The sequence below is a fragment of the Protobothrops mucrosquamatus genome, unplaced genomic scaffold (assembly GCF_001527695.2).
Source record: "Protobothrops mucrosquamatus isolate PMUCROS unplaced genomic scaffold, P.Mucros_1.0 scaffold3016, whole genome shotgun sequence".
Classification (NCBI taxonomy): Eukaryota; Metazoa; Chordata; class Lepidosauria; order Squamata; family Viperidae; genus Protobothrops; species Protobothrops mucrosquamatus.
In genome coordinates this window covers 50,714-73,057 of record NW_015389031.1, presented here as the reverse complement: position 1 = coordinate 73,057, position 22,344 = coordinate 50,714, and the positions used below count along the sequence as shown (strand labels likewise).

Here is a 22,344-nt window from a genome sequence, read left to right as displayed (position 1 = left end):
AAGACCTGCATACCTGTACCCATGAAAATCTACACACACACACACACACACACACATATACACACACACCACCCCCAGCTCCAGCCTTTCCTTGCTTTCTATATATCTAGAAAGGCTGCTGAGCACAATTTCTGAAACTGAATTTATTATTGTTAGTGGGCATGATATTTCAGGGCAGAAATGATGGATGGCAACTTAAATCCCTGTCCTGAGAACGAAGGTGAAGTGTGACAGAGTTATTTGTCTTGGGAATGGAGGTTGGGGTCAGGCGGGGCTGGGTGGGGGCCGCAAGGCACCAGACGTTGACAAATCCATCCTGCAGGGCTCCCCTCCGGGCCTTTGAGCTGGGTCTCCTGGCGATTCTGGTGGAGCGGCCTCCGTCCTCCACGCTGCCCTGGCCCTGCCTTTCCCGCTAATTCTTGTCACTCAGCCCTCCTGACGGGACAGGAACCCAAATTCTTCCGGGTTCCTTTCAAAAGGGAAGGTTAAAATGTTGATTTCAGCTCAATCTCAGGCTCTTTGGCTAACAGGAGGCTCTTTCTCTCTCTTTCTCTCTCTTTCTCTCCTGGGTGCAGGTCCCTGGAAGGACTGCAGACTTTCAGCTGCTTGGAAGAACTCATTCTGGACAACAACCTTCTGCAAAACAACTTCCGCTTGCCCAGCTCGCCACACCTCCACACTCTGATGCTCAACAAGAACCAAATATCCTTTTGGAAACAGAGGGAGGGGAGAGCCCGCCAGCGCCTCCCCCCCTCGCAATCTTTCTGTGGCAGCCGCGTGAAGGAACGTAAAACGCTGTTTAGATGCAGGCAAAGATCCCCCTTGGTCTCCTTTCTCTTCTTTAGCCAGGAGGTTTACAGTGGCTCTTTCATAAGCAGGAGGCCTTGCGCTCTTTGCCGCTAAAACCGGAGGGAGGGAGGGAGGGAGGGAGGGAAAGAGGTCTGTGGCTGAGGCTGGTGGCTCTGAAGGAATCTTTGTTGAGAAACTCAGAAGTGTGGAAATAACAGGCAGTTTTCACTTGGGAAGAAGAAGGAGGAATCTGGCTGGATTTTTTTGGATTCTGGAGAAGGCCGACCTCTAGTGGAAGATGGGATGCAATGAAAGAAGCGATGCACAGCTTCCTGGCATCCTGAATTCTTGATTTCCTACGCAGGGTTAGACTCAGCACTCAAGTAAGGAGGCTCCAGAACAGCATTTCAGACAGTATTTCAGACAGTTGGGCATATCTCTCTATCTCTCTATACCTCTGTCTGTCTGTCTGTCTGTCTGTCTGTCTGTCTATCTATCTATCTATCTATCTATCTATCTATCTATCTATCTATCTATCTATCTATCTATCTATCTATCTGCATATTCTATATACATATGAATAGAATAGAATAGAATAGAATAGAATAGAAGAGAAGAGAAGAGAAGAGAAGAGAAGAGAAGAGAAGAGAAGAGAATGTAAGTTAGAATAGAATGAATGGGACAGGATAAGATAGGATAGGACAGGACAGGACAGAACAGGATAGAACAAAATAAAATAGAATGTAGAATAAACTAAAATAGAATGTAGAGTAAAATAGAATGTGGAATAGGATAGGACAGAACAGAACAGAACAGAATAAAATACTGTAGAATGTAGAATAGGATAGGACAGGACAGGACAGAAGAGAATAAAATAGAATATAGAATAAAATAGAATGTAGAATAAACTAAAATAGAATGTAGAGTAAAATAGAATGTGGAATAGGATAGGACAGAACAGAACAGAACAGAATAAAATACTGTAGAATGTAGAATAGGATAGGACAGGACAGGACAGAAGAGAATAAAATAGAATATAGAATAAAATAGAATGTAGAATAGAATAGGGCAGGACAGCATAGAAGATAATAAAATAGAATACAGAATAAAATAGAATGTAGAATAGGATAGGAAAGGACAGGACAGAACAGAACAGAGTAAAGTAGAATGTAGAATAAAATAGAATGTAGAATAGGAAAGGATAGGACAGGACAGGACAAAATAGAATGTTGAATAAAATAGAATGTAGGATAGGATAGGACAGAACAGAATAGAATAGGAAGTAGAAATTCTGGTCATTTATTGGAAAAGATCCATTTGTAAAGGCAAACTAATGAAGGTGGTCAGCAACGATAATACACAACACAAGATGTTTACCCCAAATCCAACATCAAGAATCAGCCACTGAATCATCAGGAGACTTTTCATGTCTGTGCAGAAGGCCCGTGAGGCTACGGAGGCACCTCTTGCGGGAGAGTTGCTTGCTGCAGACGAGTTTTTCCTTCAGAGTTGGGCCTCCATTGCCCTCTCTTCTGGGACCTTCTCCCGAAGCCACCATCATCTCCCACCAAGAATTTGTGGAAATTCCATTTTGAGGAAATAGTCCCTACGGTAGTTAAAACATCAGAATTATGCAAAGTCAAATAAATCCAGTAAGACCTGGAGACTGATAGGCGCCAAGGGAAATGGTAGCGCTATCCGGCACCTGAGATTCTACCTAGGCTACTTTAAGCCAAATTGACTCAAAGAGGTAGGAGTGGCTCCACCTTGAAGTATGACACCATTTCTGCTGGCAGACTGTTTACTCTGTGGTTTGCACCAAATGCTTAAAAGACCCTCATCAGAGGAGCCTAAGATAGAACCATAGTCTAGAAGAGATTAGAGGTCTCCTGGTCCAGCCTTACGATCAGAACAGTGTCATAAAGAAAAAAGAATAGTTCATCCATGCCAGTGGGTCTTCAAACTTGGCCCTTTGATGACTTGTGGACTTCAACTCCCAGAATTCCTCAGCCAGGCATGAATGCCTGGCTGAGGAATTCTGGGAGTTGAAGTCCACAAGTCACCAAAGGGCCAAGTTTGAAGACCCCTGTCTTAGTTGCTCTTCTCTAAACTATTTCCAAGGTCTCAACATCTTTTTTGTAGTATGGTGACCAAGAAGACTGAATGGAATGCAGAGCAGGAGAACTAGAACGATACCTAGCTGAGGAATTCTGGGAGTTGAAGTCCACAAGTCATCAAAGGGCCAAGTTTGAACACCCCTGATCTATGCAAATAAATATGGTCATAGGGCAATCTGGAGATTGATTACTGTTTAAAAATGTTGAGAGGCGTTGCTTCTAAGTCACATTTTTAGCCTGTTCCTCTCACCCCTTAGAGATGACTACAAATGCTAAGAACAAGCTTTCATTAGTAACCTCTTCATAAGATTCATAAGTAAAAAAAAAAACAAACCACCTCTGTGGTTTGCATCAATCTCTGTTCTCGGTTTAGACATTGACAATTCTACTCTGAAAAAAAGGACCAGTGCTGAGTAGGACTTGCAGATTGTTTGGGGGTGAAAATCTGACCCCAAAACACTCTGTTCCAAACTCACTGGAAGGAATTTACAAAAAAAAGATGTTGAGACTTTGGGAAGAGTGCAAAGAAGAGCAACTGATGATTAAAGGCAGAAACATATGAAGAACGGTCGCAGGATTTGGGTTTGGCCAATCTAGAGAAAAGAAGGACTAGGTGGGATGTGATAGCAGCATTCCAGTATTTGAGAGGGTGCCACAAAGAGGAGGGGGTCAATTTATTTTCCAAAGCACCAGAAGGCAAGACAAAAAGCAACGGATGGAAACTAACCAAGGAGAGAAGCAACCTGGAATTAAGGAGAAACTTCCTGACAGTGAGGACAATTAACCAGTGGAACAACCTGCCTCCAGAAGCTGTGGGTGCTCCATCACCTGAGGTTTTTAAGAAGAGACTGGACAGCCCTTTGTCCAAGATGGTATAGGTTCGCCTGCTTGAGCGGGGGGATGGACTAGAAGACCTCCAAGATCCCTTCCAGCTTTATTGACTGATCGCTTCCTTTGCTGATTATGTTAAGCAGGAATTTAAGAAGGAATCAACCAGTCTGTAAGGAATTCCATATAATAGTGTTCATACCCTTCAAGGTCTATTTGCCTGCCAACCTTTTATCTGGTCAACCTACAGAAGATATTTTGAACTCACAAATCTTAGAACCGTTGGGAACAAGTAACACAAGTCCTGAAGTGCTGGCATCTTCCCAACAAGCTAATCAATTCAGAATAACACGAATAATTTCACAGCAATCACTGCTTGTCTTCTGTAGATTAGGTTCAAAAGAGTTCAAGTACAGGTAGCCCGGGTGCTTCACAGACAAAGACCACTTTTGCCATATGCTTTTTTTTAATCTGTAGGGAATATATATATATTTATATATTTACCCTATGAAAGGTTAAAAAACAAAACAGATTGGGAAGAAGAGAGAGAATTACTTTTACCTTGTTGCTTCTTTGATCGTATTTGGAACTCCTTCTAATTAAAGCAAAAAGGAATATTTTGTCTTCAGCTCTGCATCAAGCATGCTTTTGTCCAGCGTTATGAAAAAGAGGAGAGGATACAGCCTTCTTTGGATCTTGTGTTGGATCTTGTCTCACACCTCTCCATTTCCTTGTTTGCCTCCAGCAAATAAGATGTAAATTGGTATCCAGATAGTCAAAGGGAAGGCCTTGAAGGGCTTAGCATCTGTTTCTGCTCTGGGGCAATGCCACGGCCCTTTAGTTATTGAGGTGAAAAAATGGGGAATATTCCATCTGCAAGAGATAACAAAGATAACAGCAACACATACATCAAAGTCAAAGACAAGCAACCAACTGCCCTGAATTTGTTAAGAGAGCCACGTGATGATTGTGGTGACAAACTCCAGAAACAAATGGATGAAAGGATGAACAGTTGATTGAAACCAATGATTCTGTGCCGACAGTTGGAGTAAGCTCTTCATCTTGGGGTGAACTTCATTGTAGAAAAATTAATGTAATTATGATTTGGCAGAGCGCCTTTGGGGATTTGAGACCTACGTGTGTACTAGTTTGCATAGTAGTAGTAATAATTGAATCCAAGTTTGAGGTCACTCTTTCAAATGCTGAAGATGTAATCTCAAAGGTGCTTTTTCACGAGGCAACTGGACTTTCTTATTTTTTCTTTGAAGACATTTCGCTTTTCATCCAAGAAGCTTCTTCAGCACTGACTGGATGGTGGGGAGTGGAAGGATTTATACTCCTTGCAGAGAGCTGGTTATTTGCCTTCTTTTAGATTTAGAGAGTCGTTGAGGCCACTTGGAGGTTTATCTGTGTCCTCAAGGGTCACCTGAGTGGTGCAAATGGGTCTGGAGACTTCTTGGAACTGCTGAAGCAGACCTGGATGACTGAGAATCTCCATAGACATAAAGTTGTAATCCTGTTGCCTCTGCAGCTACATCTGGAAGCCACAGCCTATTTCACCTTCGCCCCATAACTTCAGAGAACAAGGATTTATCTCCTGCTTCTTCAATGGTCTTCTAACCTGGGGAACGGGCTGGGAATACTACTAAGCTATCATACAATCCTGCTTGTCTGAAAGTCCCAAAAGATTTATTCACTGTCCATATTTGTAGGACCACATGAAACTCTAGTAATGCCCAGTGGCAAAAATATAGAACATAGAACAATAGAATTGGAAGGGACCTTGGGGGTCTTCTAGTCCAATCCCCTACTCGAGCAGGAGACCCTATACCATTTCAGATAAATGGTTGTCCAGTCTCTTCTTGGAAACCTCCAATGATGGAGCACCCACAACTTCTGAAGGCAAGCTGTTCCATTGGTTGATTGCTCTCACCATTAGGAAATTTCTCCTTAGTTCCAGGTTGCTTCTCTCCTTGGTTAGTTTCCATCCGTTGCTTCTTGTCTTGCTTTTCGGTGCTTTGAAAAATAGTTTGGCTCCCTCATCATTGTAGGAGCCCCTTAAATATTGGAACACAGCTATCGTGTCTTCCCTCGTCCTTCTTTTCATTGAACTAGACATACCCAATTCCTGTAACCATTCTTCATGTGTTTTATTTTTATCTCATGCAAAAATGCAGAAAATTCAAAGAATTCCTTTTCATAGAATTTTAGAAATAGAGGATACATTAAATGAGGAGTCCTTGGTGCTCTCTGAGCTTAGTTATTTTCTTGTAGACCTTTCATTGCCCAAATTAGATAACATCATCAGATGCATTAAATGACTGCCATATCTCATCTCTCCAAGTTAGTATGGCATTCTTTCCCATTTTTATTATTTCCTTCTCTTTAAACTGGGCCTTTGTTTAGTCAGGGCTTTAATAGCAGCTTCTTTGGTCAAGCATTTCTGCTAACACACTTAACATATTTCCCAAGAAACACCAATGGTATATTGGGGCGGCAGTCATTTGACTCCGTTCCAAGATTCATTTTTCCAACCTGTTGTAATATATTTAGTGATGGATGTACTGTGAAAGTAATCGTCAGTGCCATGTTGGAAAAGTTTCATGGCTTCAGCAGTCGCTAACCATTTTCCCATGCAACATCCATCACTTTGTCAAAGTTCTTAATGTTTTGCAGACAGTCGGCTAGGAATGAAAAAGAAGCGAAGAAAAGAACAAGGAGCAAATAAATCCCAGGATCTTTCAGTTTAGGCAAAAGAAAGAAAGAAAGAAAGAAAGAAGGAAAGAAAGAAAAAGAAAGAAAGGAAGGAAGGAAGGAAGGAAGGAAAGAAGGAAGGAAAGAAGGAAGGAAGGAAGGAAGAAGAGGGAGGGAGGGAGGAGAAAAAAGAAATAAAGAAAAGGAGGGAGGGAGGAAAGAAGGAGAAAGAAAAAGAGGAAGGAAGGAAGGAAGGAAGGAAGAAGGAAAGAAAGAAAAAGAAAGAAAGGAAGGAAGGAAGGAAGGAAGGAAGAAGAGGGAGGGAGGAAGGGAGGAGAAAAAATAAATAAATAAAAGGAGGGAGGGAGGGAGGGAGGGAGGAAGGAAGGAGAGAGAAAGAAAGAAAGAAAGAAAGAAAGAAAGAAAGAAAGAAAGAAAGAAAGAAAGAAAGAAAGAAAGAGATAGAAGCAGTCATAGTTGCCATGATAGTTTAGAGTTTAGGGTTCACTCATCTTGCCACAATCTCCTTCGAATCCTTGAACCATCATGCTCTGGGACCTTGCTGCAGGGAAGGGGTGGGAGAGGCACAATGTTGACTGAAGGTTTCCCTGTTGTTTACGTTGTTGAATCCTTAATCCACCCCTCCCTCCCTTGGACACATAACAGAGTTGGAGGGGTTGCTGGATCACTTGGCTGAAGTAGCACCTTCCCTGGAGTTCCTTAGTTTGCTGGGAAATTCAGCGTGTCCAAATGAGCTGGTCTGCAGAGACAAGGATGAAGGAGACTACCAACGATACAGGTTGGTATCTTGGACTGTACCTGTCATTACCTGTGACTGCTGAGATGGAATAGAAAATAGTTTAGGGGAATTAATGGTCTATCAAATGTTACTAGCTATGACACAGGGCTCTTTTAGGTGAGAGCACAAATCAATCAATGGAGCAAGATGCTGCAGATCCAAGATTCCCATATTTCAACGAGACTTTATTAGATCTTAAACTAGGATGTACTTTCTCTTCCTTTTCTCATATATGAGGGAAACCAGTGGACCCTATTTCCCCAAAGCGAAGGAAACAGACAGAAGCTGGGATGTGGTGTATTATCCCCACGAAAACAGGGACTGAGTCTCATTAGGACGTCCTAGAATCTTTCTCATTGTCTGATATAAAAATATCCAGTCCAGGGATTACAATCACACATTGGAGCTATTCGTCATCACACTTGTGTCAGAAGCACCAAGGCCCTTCTGAGTTGAAAGGATTAGCCAGTGAAATCAATGGTGCCCAGGGGACACCCAGTTGGGGGCTTCTTTCATGTCCCCAGCAGGAGCAAAGGAGCAAAGGACGGGAGCTCAACCCACCCCATAGCAGTACCTGGGTCTCAAACACGAGCTTGCTAACGTCCAATGCAGCATCCTAACCATGCAAGCCACCGTGTTCCTATACAACAGTTATATATGACATACAGATAGATGACCCATGGAATGGAATCTGATGATAAGTTCTAGATTTGGTTAACATTCCCTCCATTGTCCCACAGATAAATTTTTCACGAGGCAACTGGACTTCCTTGTTTTTCTTTGAAGACATTTTGCTTCTGATCCAAGAAGCTTCTTCTGCTCTTTTTGGATGAGAAGCGAAATGTCTTCAAAGAAAAAACAAGGAAGTCCAGTTACCTAGTGAAAAAAGCACCGGTGGGACAACCATGACCTGGATGACTGAGAATCTCCATAGACCAGGGGTCTTCAAACCTGGCCCTTTTATGACTTGTGGACTTCAACTCCCAGAATTCCTCAGCCAGGCACGCGTGCCTGGCTGAGGAATTCTGGGAGTTGAAGTCCACAAGTCATAAAAGGGCCAAGTTTGAAGACCCCCTGCCCTAGACATTCCCTCCATTGTATGAAATGTTCACCTCCGTATAGTGCCTACGCATTCAGCCAGCTTTTCTTTCAGCCAAGATTTTGCAAATTCCATCATCCTCATAATAGATCCCTACCAAGACAGCCATTCTTCGCATGCTGCTGACTCCGTGAAATTCTCCTTGAATCAGCAGCACCATCCAAACCCTCGGCACTCTCAGGCATTTCCATAAATTATCGCACAGGCACCACCAAGCATCGCCAATTATGCTTTTAGGTTCCAAGACTTTCTTTTTTTTTAAAAAAAAGTGTGTGTGTGGGGGGGGGGGCTGCATCAAATTGACAGCAAAATAGATGCACGCAATGATTTCATATTAGCATTCAAGGAAACAAACGGAAAGGAAATGGGCCTAGAAATATCCAACAGAGTTCCCCAAAATTTGGAATGACTTGTTTGGAAAGTTCCTCTTCCCATTTGTAATCGTTAAGCCAACGTAGCTATGTTTTTCTCTAGCCCTGTCTGGTATAATTGGCTGCCAGTGTTAGAGAATCATCAGAGCGGTGGGAAGACAGGAATTATGACTGCATACACACCGTGCATAATTTGCACTTCTTCAGTTGTTCTAAAGTGATATAGTCTATGTATATGTGGGGCACGTGAGCTGTTTTAGACATAATAGCAATATCGGGACAAACAGTTTTGAATTTCATGCCTATTGAATTTGCATGCTTCGTTGTGCCTGGGGGTGAGGTTGTATTGTAGAAGTTGATTATTTTCTTTCTTCCCCCCCATCACATCTTCAGCTTTTAAAGTCATGGTCAAGGCTAAGATCATTTTATTGCCTGAGATATTAAATTATTTTTGGGGGTGGATAGCCCAGTTTCCCATTCTCACATGTTTTTTTTAAATTTTAGCAGCATGCTTTCAGTGTGTTCTTAGGTCTACCAAAAACAGAGCTATAAGAAGGACGTGAATTGTTCACGGTCTTAAACTGTCTTCAAGAAACCACCATTGTTTCTGTAGGAGAAGAGCATGCAAAGCCTGGGGTGGAGTCAAGAGAGTAATCAGCCTAGAATCTTTATGTTCCCACAAATGCTCTAAGTTAGAGGTCTTCAAACTTGGCCCTTTTATGACTTGAGGACTTCAGCTCCCAGAATTCCTCAGCCAGGCACGCTGGCTGAGGAATTCTGGGAGTTGAAGTCCACAAGTCATCAAAGGGTCATAGTTCCCTCACGGTGGCTGAGGAATTCTGGGAGTTGAAGTCCACAAGTCATAAAAAGGGCCAAGTTTGAAGACCCCTGCTCTAGTCCAACCCCTCTTGAATTCCATTGGGCCTTATCTGCTGCCAATTTAGGGTTGAACTTTAGTTGAGGTATGTTATCTTTTTCACAATTATCCTATCATAAAATATATAAAGGTGACTTTAATATAATTATTAATAAATGTAACTTTATATAAATGTAAATATATATATATATTTAATTTAATATATATAATCCATAATTCGTAACAAGGTTTTCGGACCGCATTTGTACAAAACCTGCAAATTTGCTTGCCAATTTCAAATAGCTTGTTTCAGGGAGGGAGGGAGGGAATGAACAGGAAATTGGAAGCACAAAAGCAATTATGTGTCAGGAAACATTTCCTAGTTTTGAGAGAAAATACCCCAGTTCTGATTTCCAGAGGAAATTATGAATTAATTTTGGGAAATCAAATTTTGAATCAAGATTTGTGTTTGGAGAAGGAGTGGTTTTGGGAGGGCCCAGGGGTGAATCAAAAACCCAAAAATGCTCTATTAACAGAGGGAAAGAATCAAGATCACATGAAGTTTCAGTACCACTGTATAAAGCCTTGGTAATACTGCATCCACTTTTGGTTGCCAAAACATAAAAAAGACATTGAGATTCTGGAAAGAGTGGAGAGAAGAGCAACAAAGATGATTAAGGAACTGGAGGCTAAAACATACTAAGAACAGTTGCTGGAATTGGGTATGTCTAGTTTAATGAAAAGAAGGACTTGGGGTGATATGATAGCAGGATTCCAGTATTTGAGGGGCTACCACAAAGAAGAGGGGAGTCAAGTTATTCTCCAAAGCACCAGAAGGCAGGACAAGAAGCAACAGGTGGAAACGAATCAAGGACAGAAGCAACCTAGAACTAAGGAGCAATTTCCTGTCAGCTGGAACAATTAACCAGTGGAACCACCTGCCTCCAGAAGCTGTGAATGCTCCAACACTGGAGGCTTTTAAGAAGAGACTGGACAACCATTTGTCTGAAAGGGCATAGGGTCTTCTGCTTGAGCAGGGGGTTGGCCTAGAAGACCTCCAAGGTCCCTTCCAACTCTGTTATTCTGTTATTCTGAATCTGTTTTCGGCCTTTGAACCAGACTTGGGATCATGGCACACCTGTGCTATCCACTAGCATAAGGGGAATAAATACTTCTTCAGGCCTATCACACATATATTCTGAGAAGCTGCATCCAGGAAGGTAATTATATTATTTCATAGTATATAAGATATGTGATCTGTACAATAATGTCTTGCAACAAGTGATACAGTTCAAATCTGGAAAGGGAGACCTTGCTGTTTCATTTGCGCTCAGCACACGAGCTATAATGACTATTCCATGTTCGGGGGTTCAGATTTATTTTTTTAAAATAAATTTAAAACGATAGTCTAGAGATTTATGTGCATTTGAATATAGGCCTGCACATGCCAATTTCTGCATTTTGGCTAAATATCTTCACGTCACCTTAACCTTAAACTGCAAAGCAGCAAGATCCAAAATGGTGGGTTTCAGAGTATAATTTATGAGCTATTTTCACCGCAGAATTCCTTAAAAAATGAATGATATCTTTGTAGTTTACTGTTTTTCATTTTAAGGACATTTTTCTGACAATGCATAGCCTATTAATCATTTAAGCAAAAGGAGCTCCTTAAAGGAGCTGTTCAGAGGCAGAACTCCATGCTTCATTTAATGCTATTTGGGAAGAGAAAAAAAAACAACCCCTCATTGAGTGACATTCTCTGCAGTTATGTGATGTAATATTTATAATATGTCACACAGCTATACATCAAAACAAACATGTCTGTTGTTGCATTTGTTAGCAAAATGTTGATTGCTGAAAAGAAAAAGAGGGTCAGGATAGATTTTAGTACATTATTTATGGCAGGTCATTATATGAAAACTTGGAGAGGTCTAACCATTTGGGGGAGAACATTGTTTCTCTTGGCCTAAACTTTCTTTAGGTTATTTCAAATTAATTTGATTGCGATTTGTGCTGTATCGGATTCCATGGAAACCCAGGTTAATGCCTCTGTTGCTTTCTGCTTTTTGTGTATTTTAGAATTTCTTGCTTTCCTTGCAAACTATAACAAGGGTAAGCAAAATGCTATCAAGTTTGTCAAGGCACCGTGAGTAGCAGCTAGTATTGAATAAGCAACCTATAAAAACTAACAATCAAAGATTAAATGAATAAAACAGGGCCAAAATTCAACATCTGTATGACCGAGGGGCAGACAAATATCAAACTTTATATTTTCAATCCTGTATCAAATGTTTTTCCATCACCCATAAAGAAATAAAAACATAGGGGATAGGTTTTTTCTTCTTCTGTTCTTCCTCCATTTCTTTGCAAAATCTGAAGACTGTGCCACCAATTGGTATTTATAAATCCATCTACAACTATTTATCTTAAGCTGATAGATTGCGATGCTCCTTAATTTATGAATCCCAAAGGTGCTTTTTTCAGGAGGCCACTGGACTTTCTTGTTTTTCCTTTGAAGACCTTTCGCTTCTCATCAAAGGAGCTTCTTCAGTTCTGACTGGATGGTGGGAAATGGAAGGATTTATACTCCTTGCAGACGGCTGGTCATTTGCCTTCTTTTAGAGAGTTGTTGAGGCCACTTGGAGGCTCACCTGTGTCCTCAGGATCAGCTGAAAGGTGCAAAAGTGTGTGGAGCCTTCTTGGAACTGCTGAAAGGATTTGTGTTGTAGACTGGAGATAGATGATGTCCTATCCCTGTTGAGGGGGGGGCTGTTCAATTTTCACCTAGATAGCCTCTTTGACCCCTTGCCTGGAGAAGTGGTGAATGCTCCAACACTGGAAGTTTTTAAGAAGAGACTGGACAGCCATTTGTCTGAAATGGTATAGGGTTTCCTGCCTGAGCAGGGGGTTGGACTAGACAACCTCCAAGGTCCCTTCTAACATTATTATTATTATTATTATTATTATTATTATTATTATTATTATTATTATTATTATTATTATTATTATTATTACTACTACTACTGCTACTACTACTACTGCTACTACTACTACTACTACTATTATTATTATTATTATTATTATTATTATTATTACTATTATAGGTCTTTCTGGCACCGTCTTCACCTCCTCTTCAAAAAGTGGGAATAGGTCTCTCAAAAATGGCATCAGGCTTTCCGTGGTGGGAGGCCCAGCTCCACAACTAAATTGTTTGGTCTTCTGAGATCTACACGCAGCAGCGTCCTCTCGTATTATTTTGTGCAGGCCCGGAAACCCCAAAGCGGGCTCAAAATCCCTCAGGAACGGAAGCCATTTTGTGGAGTTGTAACCAAAGGGAAGCTCTAAGGGGAGCAACTGGCCTTGCCCCTCTCTCTGTGCCTAAAAGAATAAATGTCTCTTAGTAACATTTAACCTCCTTGCTGTGACCCCGTGTGAAATGAAAGTTCCCGAATTGACTGAGCTCTCTGCATTGCCAATTTTCTAAGGCCGTTATAGACTGGGAGAGAGGCTGCTCAGGCAGAGATAAATTGGCCTTGAAAGACCTGAGCAGGGATATCTGTTTTTTTTCCTCTCTCCAGAAGTCATTGCTTTCTCTCACAGGGCAGATAATGACCTTCTTTGACAAATCTGTGCAAAGGAAAAAAGAGAGAGAGAGAGAGAGAGACGTTAGTAGGTTTCCTAGTCTTCAGGAACGCTGAAGGGGCTCCAGAGCTGACATTCAATGTTCCATACATCAGATGTAAAACTGAGGTGGATCCTTTTTCATTAAGCAGCGGTCCCTTAACTAGCAATTTTCTAAGTGGAAAGCAGTTGTGCGATGTCATGCAATTTATAGATCCCAGGGCCTGCCGTAAAATGTTTTACGATAGCTTCCTTCCCAGTGTCATTAGTGGCTGTCTGCTTCTGAGAGCACAGCCGTTTGATAATAGTCCTAAAGCACCCCAAATGACTTTACCTGCGAGCCACATCCCAAGTAGTGTTTGTTGACAGTTTGAATAAGTTTCGGTGCCCTTGTGTTTGTGTCTTTGCCTTCGCAACAAAACTGTTGGAATCATTAATAGCTCCTTGGCAGCTGACAGAAGTCTATCATTGGGTTTAACCCTCCGAAAGGGTAGGTTATCTTGGGGAGTTAACCTTTTTGCATTGTTAACTGGAGTGTTTTATGCACAGGCAACTTTGGGATAGTGTTGTGATAACCCCAGGAACCGAAGCCATACATCACAGTAAAGAGATCTGGAGTGACAAATAACTCTGGATAAAATTTACAAGGCTTGAAATGTATATTATTCTTGGGTGTTCTTGTAGTTGTAGCCTTTCCCCCATCCTTTTTCTGTGGGAATTAAGGTTGTGTTTAGGCTACAGTTTTGTCTTCAAATGGAGATACGCTGTTTGTTTTATTTTCATACCAACGCTCCATTTTATAGTAGAAAAATGAGAAAATTGTATTCATAGACTAAGGCTCCATGCTTAGTAAATTTACATCCTACTTTTGGATCTATCTTGTCACGTAGAATTGGTACCTGGTTCTATGTGAAAAATGTACTTACAGAGCTGATTAAGATGCAACTTTTCTGACTTTAGGAACAGTGAGAAATGTTGTATTTATATATCAGATAGATAGATAGATAGATAGATAGATAGATAGATAGATAGATAGATAGATAGATAGATAGATAGATAGATAGATAGATAGATATGGATAGACAGACTGACAGACAGATAGATAAATAACCTTTATTGTCATTTTTTACTGTGGGCACATAGACACATTAAAAATGAAATTTAGTTGCTTGCTCTCAACGTGTACGCATACATAACACACAATTAAACATGCTATAAATAACATATGTATATGCCTACACCCTTATTTATAAATAACATATAAATAAATACTAATCACTGTCCATCTTGACTACATAACGGAAAGAGGAAGTTTGAGAGTTCACAAGGTTAATACTGTATGGAACAAAACTGTGACTGAATCTGGATGTTCTGCTTCGGATACCACGAAGCCCCCCCCTCCCAGAAGGTAACAAGGAAAATAGGTTGTGAAGAGGGTGTGTAGTGACCCAGGGAATCTTGCGGACCCTGCTCAAGCAACGCTTCTGTGCCCTGTCCTGGATGGAAAGGAGGGAACTGCCAATAATCTTTTCTGCCATCCTCATCACTTTCTGCACTGCCTTCCTGTCTGAAGCAGGGATGCTTCCAAACCAGATTGTGATGCTGTATGACAGGATGCTCCTGATCGTCCCTCTGTAGAAAGTGGTGAGGACAGGGGAAGGAAGATGTGCTTTTCTCATGTGACGCAGAAAATGCAGGTGCTGCTGTGCCCGCTTCCCCAGGGTCTCGCTGTTGAGCGACCAAGCCAGCCTACTCATTAAGTGCACACCCAGGAATTTGATGAGAAATGTACCTGAAATAAATTTGGCCTTCTTTGATGACTTTCTGATTTGGAGTGGTAGATGTCTCGATCCAGAGGGGGGTGCCCAATGAACCTCTCTCTAAGAGGAAATATGGGGTCCCTGATGCTGTCTCCGGAGCAGAGGGGATCCAAGTGCTGAGAAAGGAATGGAAAGGAAAAGCAGTGGCAGACGTCAGTTGCTTCTCTGTTCTTCAAAAATGACACCACAATACAGGAGTCATTGGACACCGAGGACAAGGCAGCTACATTGTCCTCTCTTGTGTGACCACTGCCTTGCCAAGATAACTGGAGACACTTTCCTGTCCATCATCCATTTGCCATTCAGTGCCTCGCTCCTGTTTCCCGGGATGTGGGGGCCGCTTGTTCTCTTTGTTTCGGGAAAAAAGAATTTTAGACGTTCCCAACCGTGACTTAATAGTTCTGCTGCAAAAACGCATCTCCTTTGATGGAGCCATGAAAGGTTAACATGTCATCTTCGGCCCAAAGTTGGCGAAGAGATGACACGAGGCTGCCGTAATCTGTCCATTGGGCTTTCGTGAGGGCCCAGGTCTTTCACAACGTCCGTCAGCGTTGGTTGATTTGGTAATCCTGGCTGTTTTCTGCACCTGAATATCCATCTTTTTTCACCTTCCATTTACGCGGGGTGTCTGTAGTCCTCCCAGTCTTTTGCTCTTGACATATTGTTTCCTCCTGTTGGTGGTTTTTGAAAGAAGCCCTTGTATCTGGGTCTTTCTGGCAGTAACACAAGAGGGGGTATTGCCTTCCCCTGGAAGATAAGGGGCATCAGAGGCCCAATAGCAGCTGAAAGGCCATTTGGAGAAGTTACAGAGATGTGTGAGAGCCTATTTCAATATCCCAAGATATCCAGCAATGCTCAACAATGGTTACACTTTAAAAAGAGGCCTCTCCTTTTCGGAACTGTTATTCCACTGTGGAAGTGACACGGCTGAATGTTGTGATCAGGTTGCTAATGGATTTGAGCATAGCTCAGGGTGCATATACTATTTCATGATGGCTTTACAATCTCCCCAATCTAAGACAAAGTACCCCTGACTGTCCTTTTTTGTTTGGTCTGCTTGTCAGAAGACGAAATAATTAATTAACGGGTGACCACTCTTGCTTCTCCAGCTTGGAAGGCACCCAATAATGAGTTTAGACAGTTGTGTTCTTTTTTGTTTTTGTTTTTTTAAAAAAGACTTCTTAGTGCTTCCTTGAGAAAATTCGAGTGTTCTCTTACTGCCCGGTTCCTACTCGATTTGTTGAGTTCAGACACATAAAAACCAACCTATAAAATGATCACCCATTATATTTCAGCCCCCCCCCCTCCCCGGGGTATGTGAGGCAGCCAACTCTATATGCCTGTGAGTCAGGCTGGTTTCTGGAATGATGGTCTGTATAAATTTGGCATTTGTGAGGAACATTATCAATCACTTTTCTGTTTCCTGCCAGGAATGGATCTGGCAGTTCCTCTCCCAGTCTCCAGTAAGTCTGTTTCATATCTCAATGCCGGGCTGTAAATAGCAACTACTTGAGATGAGTTGATATTATCACCTTTCAGGACCAAGTTTTGTTTTTGTTTTTAACATTGATTTATGCCATGGCGTGGCATGTTCTGTCTACTTTTTTGTGAATAAAGCAACATGTGTGGGTCTATGCTTTGGGCTTCCAGATCCTAAGGGAAATTTTAGAGGAAACTGAAGAAGGATCTAGCTTATAGATCAATCAACCAGAATAGAGCTGGAAGGGACCTTGGAGATCTTCTATCCAGCCCCCCCACTCAAGCAGGAAACCCTGTGACATTTCAGGCAAGTGACTGTCCAGTCTTTTCTTAAAAACCTCCAGTGATGGCGCACTCAAAGCTTCTGGTGGCAATCTGTTCCACTGGTTAATTGTCCTCACTGTTAGGAAGTTTCTCCTCAATTCCAGGTTGCTTCTCTCCTTGATTGGTTTCCATCCATTGTTTCTTGTCTTGCCTTCTGGTGCTTTGGAAAATAAGTTGACCCCCTCTTCTTTGTGGCAGCCCCTCAGATATTGGGATACTGCTATCATGTCTCCCCTGTTTCTTCTTTTCTTTAGATGAGCCAAATCCAAGTCCTGCAGCCGTTCTTCGTATGGTTTAGTCTCCAGGCCTTTGATCATCTTAGTTACTCTTCTCTGAATTTTTTCCAAACTCTCAACATCTTTTTTGTGATATGGTGATCAAAATTGGCTGCAGTATTCCAAGTGTGGTCTTACTAGGGTTTTATAAAGCAGTATTAATATTTGCGTGATCTTGATTCTATGCCTCTGTTTACACAACCCAGGATTGTATTAGTTTTTTTGGTTGCTACCGCACACTGCTGGCTCATAGTCAAGTGATCGTCCACTAGGACCCCAAGGTCCCTCTCACAGTTGCTGTTTTTGAGCCAAGTCTCGCCCAATCTATATTTGTACCTTTGATTTTTCCTGCCTATGTGTATGATGTCCCCAAAGAAACTTAGCTGAGATTAATTTTGAGGTAATTTGAGTATTTGTTATAAATATTTTTACTTCCTGTCCACTCTCCATTCTCAAGATTCCTTGCGATTTTTAACATTTGATTGTTTTGTTGCTCTGGATATTTTTTTTTAATTGAGTTTTCCTTTGGCCGCTCAAGTGATTTTATGTTTGACTGATAGCAAAGAGTTTCTCAAGAGCGTTATTGACGGCAAAGGAAATTTGGGGGGGGGGGAAGAAGACTATTTGAAAAAGAAGGAATTGCCTTGCTGCTCAAAGACAACAAAAAAAAAGTGAGTGCAGTCACTGGAACACAAAGCAAGAATCATAAAGTATCTTGGTCCAAGTTAGCCCACAAAGAGTTTTATCTCTGCTGCACACAAGATTACACACAAAATGGCTCAGTGCTTTGCCCTCAGCATCCTTGGAAGACAATATAGCAATGACCCTAATTGCAAAGTTATTTGTTCATGCAAAACTGAAAAAAAATCGTGTCTTTGGGACACTTGTTATAAAGCCCTAAGGCTTTTTGAGATGTTATACTTGGCTCCTCCTCCTCCTCCTCCTCTTGTTCTTGTTCTTGTTCTTGTTCTTGTTCTTCTTGTTCTTCTTGTTCTTCTTGTTCTTCTTGTTCTTCTTGTTCTTGTTCTTGTTCTTGTTCTTGTTCTTGTTCTTGTTCTTCTTCTTCTTCTTCTTCTCCTTCTCCTTCTCCTTCTCCTTCTCCTCCTCCTCCTCCTCCTCCTCCTCCTCCTCCTCCTTTCTTCAGTCGATGTACAGGTTTATGAATAATGTTGCTTGTTTTCTTTTAGCGGCAGCTTAATATAACAACTATTTGCAGCATTTTAACAGGGCTACTAATTAAGTTCTTGAGAAAAAAGTACCCAAGTAGCCCTCAATTTAAACTACTGGGATCCAGGTGGGTTGAGCGAGGGAGGGAGAGAGAAATGGAAGGAGGAAGGATGGAAGGAAATAGAGATCCTTCCTAAAATATCCTCATCTTCAATACGTTAACTGGGAAAACTGCATTCTAGGTTGAAAGCATTTTCAAAGTAACCTCTATTTCTTGGTTTGATCAGGTATTTCGTCCTGCACAAATTAACCAAGCTGAAGTTTCTGGATTCTCGGAGAGTCAGCAGCAAGGAGCGCGAGGAGGCCGTTCTCAGGGGATCCTTCATGAAGGTGGTGAAGCCCCTCGATCACCAGGTGAGCCCCTCAGGTGTTTTTTTGGAAGGGACAGTTGGCCAGAGAGCGCTCCGTTTAAACTTTTTTTTTTTTTGGTCCAGCTTTGTTCCTCTGCTGAAAATAAAAGCTAGATGGCAAAAACCAATGTCAACGTTTTATATTAAGCTGGCTAAAATTAGCCTCCTCTTTTGTTCTTTTGATTGTGTTCTGCACGGCCATTTAAGGAATCGGTGCCCCTCGGCAAGAATTGGTGGTGTCCATGGGGAAAAAATAATATCCATTTTTGTTACGTGCATTTGTTAAATGGATTAAGTTTATTAAATGAGTGCTCCCCACGTATGCGTTGACTTCGTAACATTGATTCACCTTCTTTTGATCAACTTTGATCAACCAGGTCATGTTAATTTCATAGGCTGGTTCTCACTTTTCAACCATTGGAAATGTCACCGGTGTTGCTATCGAAATAATTTGCTGGGTGAAATCAGCAAATGTTATTTTCTCAGACTTATTTTTCTATGGGTTTTTTTTTTCCTTTTCTCCCTGGCTGTTTTGTGTTACCTCTTACCTCCTTTTGAAAATTGGGGAAAAGTCTTTTGAGATCAGGGCAGGATGAGGTTTTTGCTGGAGGAAAAACTGGCAAAAAAATTCTTCTTTAGTAAGATTTCTGTTTGTTTAACCGTGTTTGGATTTCATTTTTTGTGTGTGTGTGTGTACTGACAGTGAGGCTCTTTATTTCAACCTGACAAACACTGTTCACAAATATGACTATGGCTTGTACAGGCCGTCCTCAGCTTTACAACAGCTGATTTAGTGATCGTTCAAAGCTACAGCGGAACTGGAAAAAAGGGACCAGGGATCGTTTTTCACATTTAATGGCCGTCGCAGCATCCCCAGGGTCACATGATCAAAATTCAGTCACTTGACGACTGACTCACGTTGATGACGGTCGCCGTGTCCCCCGGGGGTGTGTGGGTTTCACGTGATCCTCTTTTGCGACCTTCTGACAAGCAAAGTCAGAGGGGGAAGCTGGATTTATTTAACGACCGTCTCGCTAACTTAACAACTGGAGCAAGAAAGGTCGTAAAATGGGGCAAAACTCACTTAGCAAACGTCCCGCTTTGTAACATAAATGGCGGTCGTAAATAGAGGACTACCTGTATTGGTGGCAAGAAGAAAATCAATCCTCATTTCTTTTGCAAGTATTAATATTTTAATGGTTTTTATTAGCCGAATTCGATTGGCACCCTTTATTAATGTCTTAAAAATATTCTGGCCCTCCCTCACAATATAATCTGTAATAAGTGAAATTGTTTGCTCCTAGATAAAGGCTGCCTCCGTTCCTAAATTTGCAATGTTCTATCACTATCCATCTCCTTTCTGTAATGATAGCAAATTATGACTACTGTAGTTTTATAATCTTGGCTATCAAGTCCCGGTGCTGAAGTCTTGGGGCTTTTTCTAACAATCTCCATTCCAGGTTGCAAACAATATAATTTTTGAATTAGTTATCTGCTAAATCTTTCTCTAAAAGATGTATTTATTCCTCCAATCCTTTTAGCGCTTGGTTCCAGTTTAATGTTTTGGTAGGCTTTTCTAAAATTGCTTGCTGTCGAAATGCTAGGTCTTAGGTAGCATAATATATTACCGTTTGTAAGCATTTTAGGTGTCATAAGCACATGCCTCTTTGTGTTCAATAGAATTATTATTATTATTATTATTATTATTATTATTATTATTATTATTATTATGCTTTATTATATGTTGCCCATCTACTGGTTTATCCAAGAAAGTATGGAGTTGGCTTGAATCCGTTAAAATGAATTTGTTGCATAAAATCTGTACGGGCAAATCCTTGTCCATACCACACAGACTATTCTGGAAGTTGTTGCTGGGATGACTGCAAGTACTCTAATGATTGTCATTATTGTATTCCCATATTGCTAATCCTGGCTAAGAGGTTCAGAAAATATTTTGAAATCAGTAACAATAAAAACCACCCGTCCTTAGACACAATAACCCAAACTTCAAAGCAAGATTTAGTCTTTTAAAAGAAAAGCAATTTGTCCAGCTCCAAAAGATGATCTGACTGTAGAGTAGAGTAGAGTAGAGTAGAGTAGAGTAGAGTAGAGTAGAGTAGAGTAGAGTAGAGTAGAGTAGAGTAGAGTAGAGTAGAGTAGAGTAGAGTAGAGAGTAGAGTATTAATGCCCGAGTTAACAGAATAGACTTTGGTTGTTATCTAAAAGAAGATTTCATCAAGATTTTATTCCTGGATTTCTGCACTGTAAACCAACCATGAGAATATTCTCTCCAGGTTTCTACAAGTTGATCTTTGGGCATAATTTGGATATTATTTGAAGAAAGTTAGCTTTGAAACCCTAAGATGTCACAGAGTGGGCAGGTCCTTCTCTACCACTTGCATCTTCTGGACCATTCTTGAGTTATGAGGTTATAACTGTAAAAGAATTCATAGCAGATTTGACTCTGGGAAGGTCTACAGCAGGGGTCTTTAAACTTGGCCCTTTTATGACTTGTGGACATCAACTCCCAGAATTCCTCAGCCAGCATGCCTGGCTGAGGAATTCTGGGAGTTGAAGTCCACTAGTCACAAAAGGACCAAGTTTGAAGACCCCTGATCTACAGAAACCATCCCTTGCAGTATTGAATCACACTTTGTAGAAATGTTTGGTGCAACCTCAGGTTTTGCTACTCAGGGTTTTCCTGGTCCTTAGATACATAAAATGTTCGTATTCGGTTTGCTCCCAGTAGGATTTCAGTACTATCTATTTCCCCCTGACCGTATTCTTACACCTTAAGCGACTTCATTGCGAAACATGCCTTTTATGGTTTATAAAAAAGAAGAAGAAAAGAGGGTTATTATTTTACGCTGGTCTATGACCCCCAATAACGATGGATCGGTTGTTGTTGTTTGCACACGTTCCTCGTTAGAGTTGTATTCATTTCAAATCTACATATGTGTCAATGTGGGCGTTGATAGGGATTTGTGAGACGTGTTATCCAAATAATTATCAGAGGGGAAAATGAAATATCCTTGCAAACATTAATTGGCTTGACACGGAATTGTGCTTTTTTGAACTCTGTGCTGCCTTTATAGTCTATTTTCATGAAGTGTCTGAATTTAAGTCTAATTTTATGGTGCTAAATTGGCATCCGAGAACATGTTCAGAAGGGGGGGGGGAAACACAAGACACAAGAGTAGAGTTGCTCCACTCATTTCACTCTTGACATCACAGTCTTTAGAGAGCACGTTCGCCTCTAAAAGCAACACGGGGAATGAGACACAAGGCAGAATATATTCCTCCAACTGGCTTGCGTTGACTTATATGCAAAAGTAACTAGCAAACGGCCAACGTTTGAGGGAGCCATCAATATTTAATTTTGCCTAACTCCCTGCCTTCCTCAGATTTTTATTTTATTTTATTTTATGTTTTCCTAGCGGAGTGTGGCTTGGTTTTTCTTTGCTTCATTTCATCTTTTGTGGCTTTGAGTCTGTTTATGATGGGACTGTCATGATGGGGAAGATACGGCCGTTCATTAGAAAACAGCTTAACACATAGCAAAGCTCGGCTTTTCTCTTGCTGCGTGAAATGCGTTGAACTTCATTACCCAGCAATGTTTATATTTAGAAGTGTCAAAATATTGAACATCCGTCTGATGCTTGATTTAAAATAGAAATAAAAAAAGAGCCTGGAAG

The 22,344-nt window shown here is 41.2% G+C and overlaps 1 protein-coding gene across 1 annotated transcript; it reads left to right on the top strand.

The window, feature by feature from the left end:
• Positions 1–530: 530 nt before the first annotated feature.
• Positions 531–18,653, top strand: LRMDA (leucine rich melanocyte differentiation associated; the record flags this gene model as incomplete). Its single annotated transcript, XM_015826237.1, has 3 exons — positions 531–702; positions 7,088–7,227; positions 18,527–18,653. Coding segments are annotated over 3 exons (439 nt in total), but the record flags the coding sequence as incomplete, so codon positions are not given.
• Between the last annotated feature and the right edge of the window lie 3,691 nt (positions 18,654–22,344).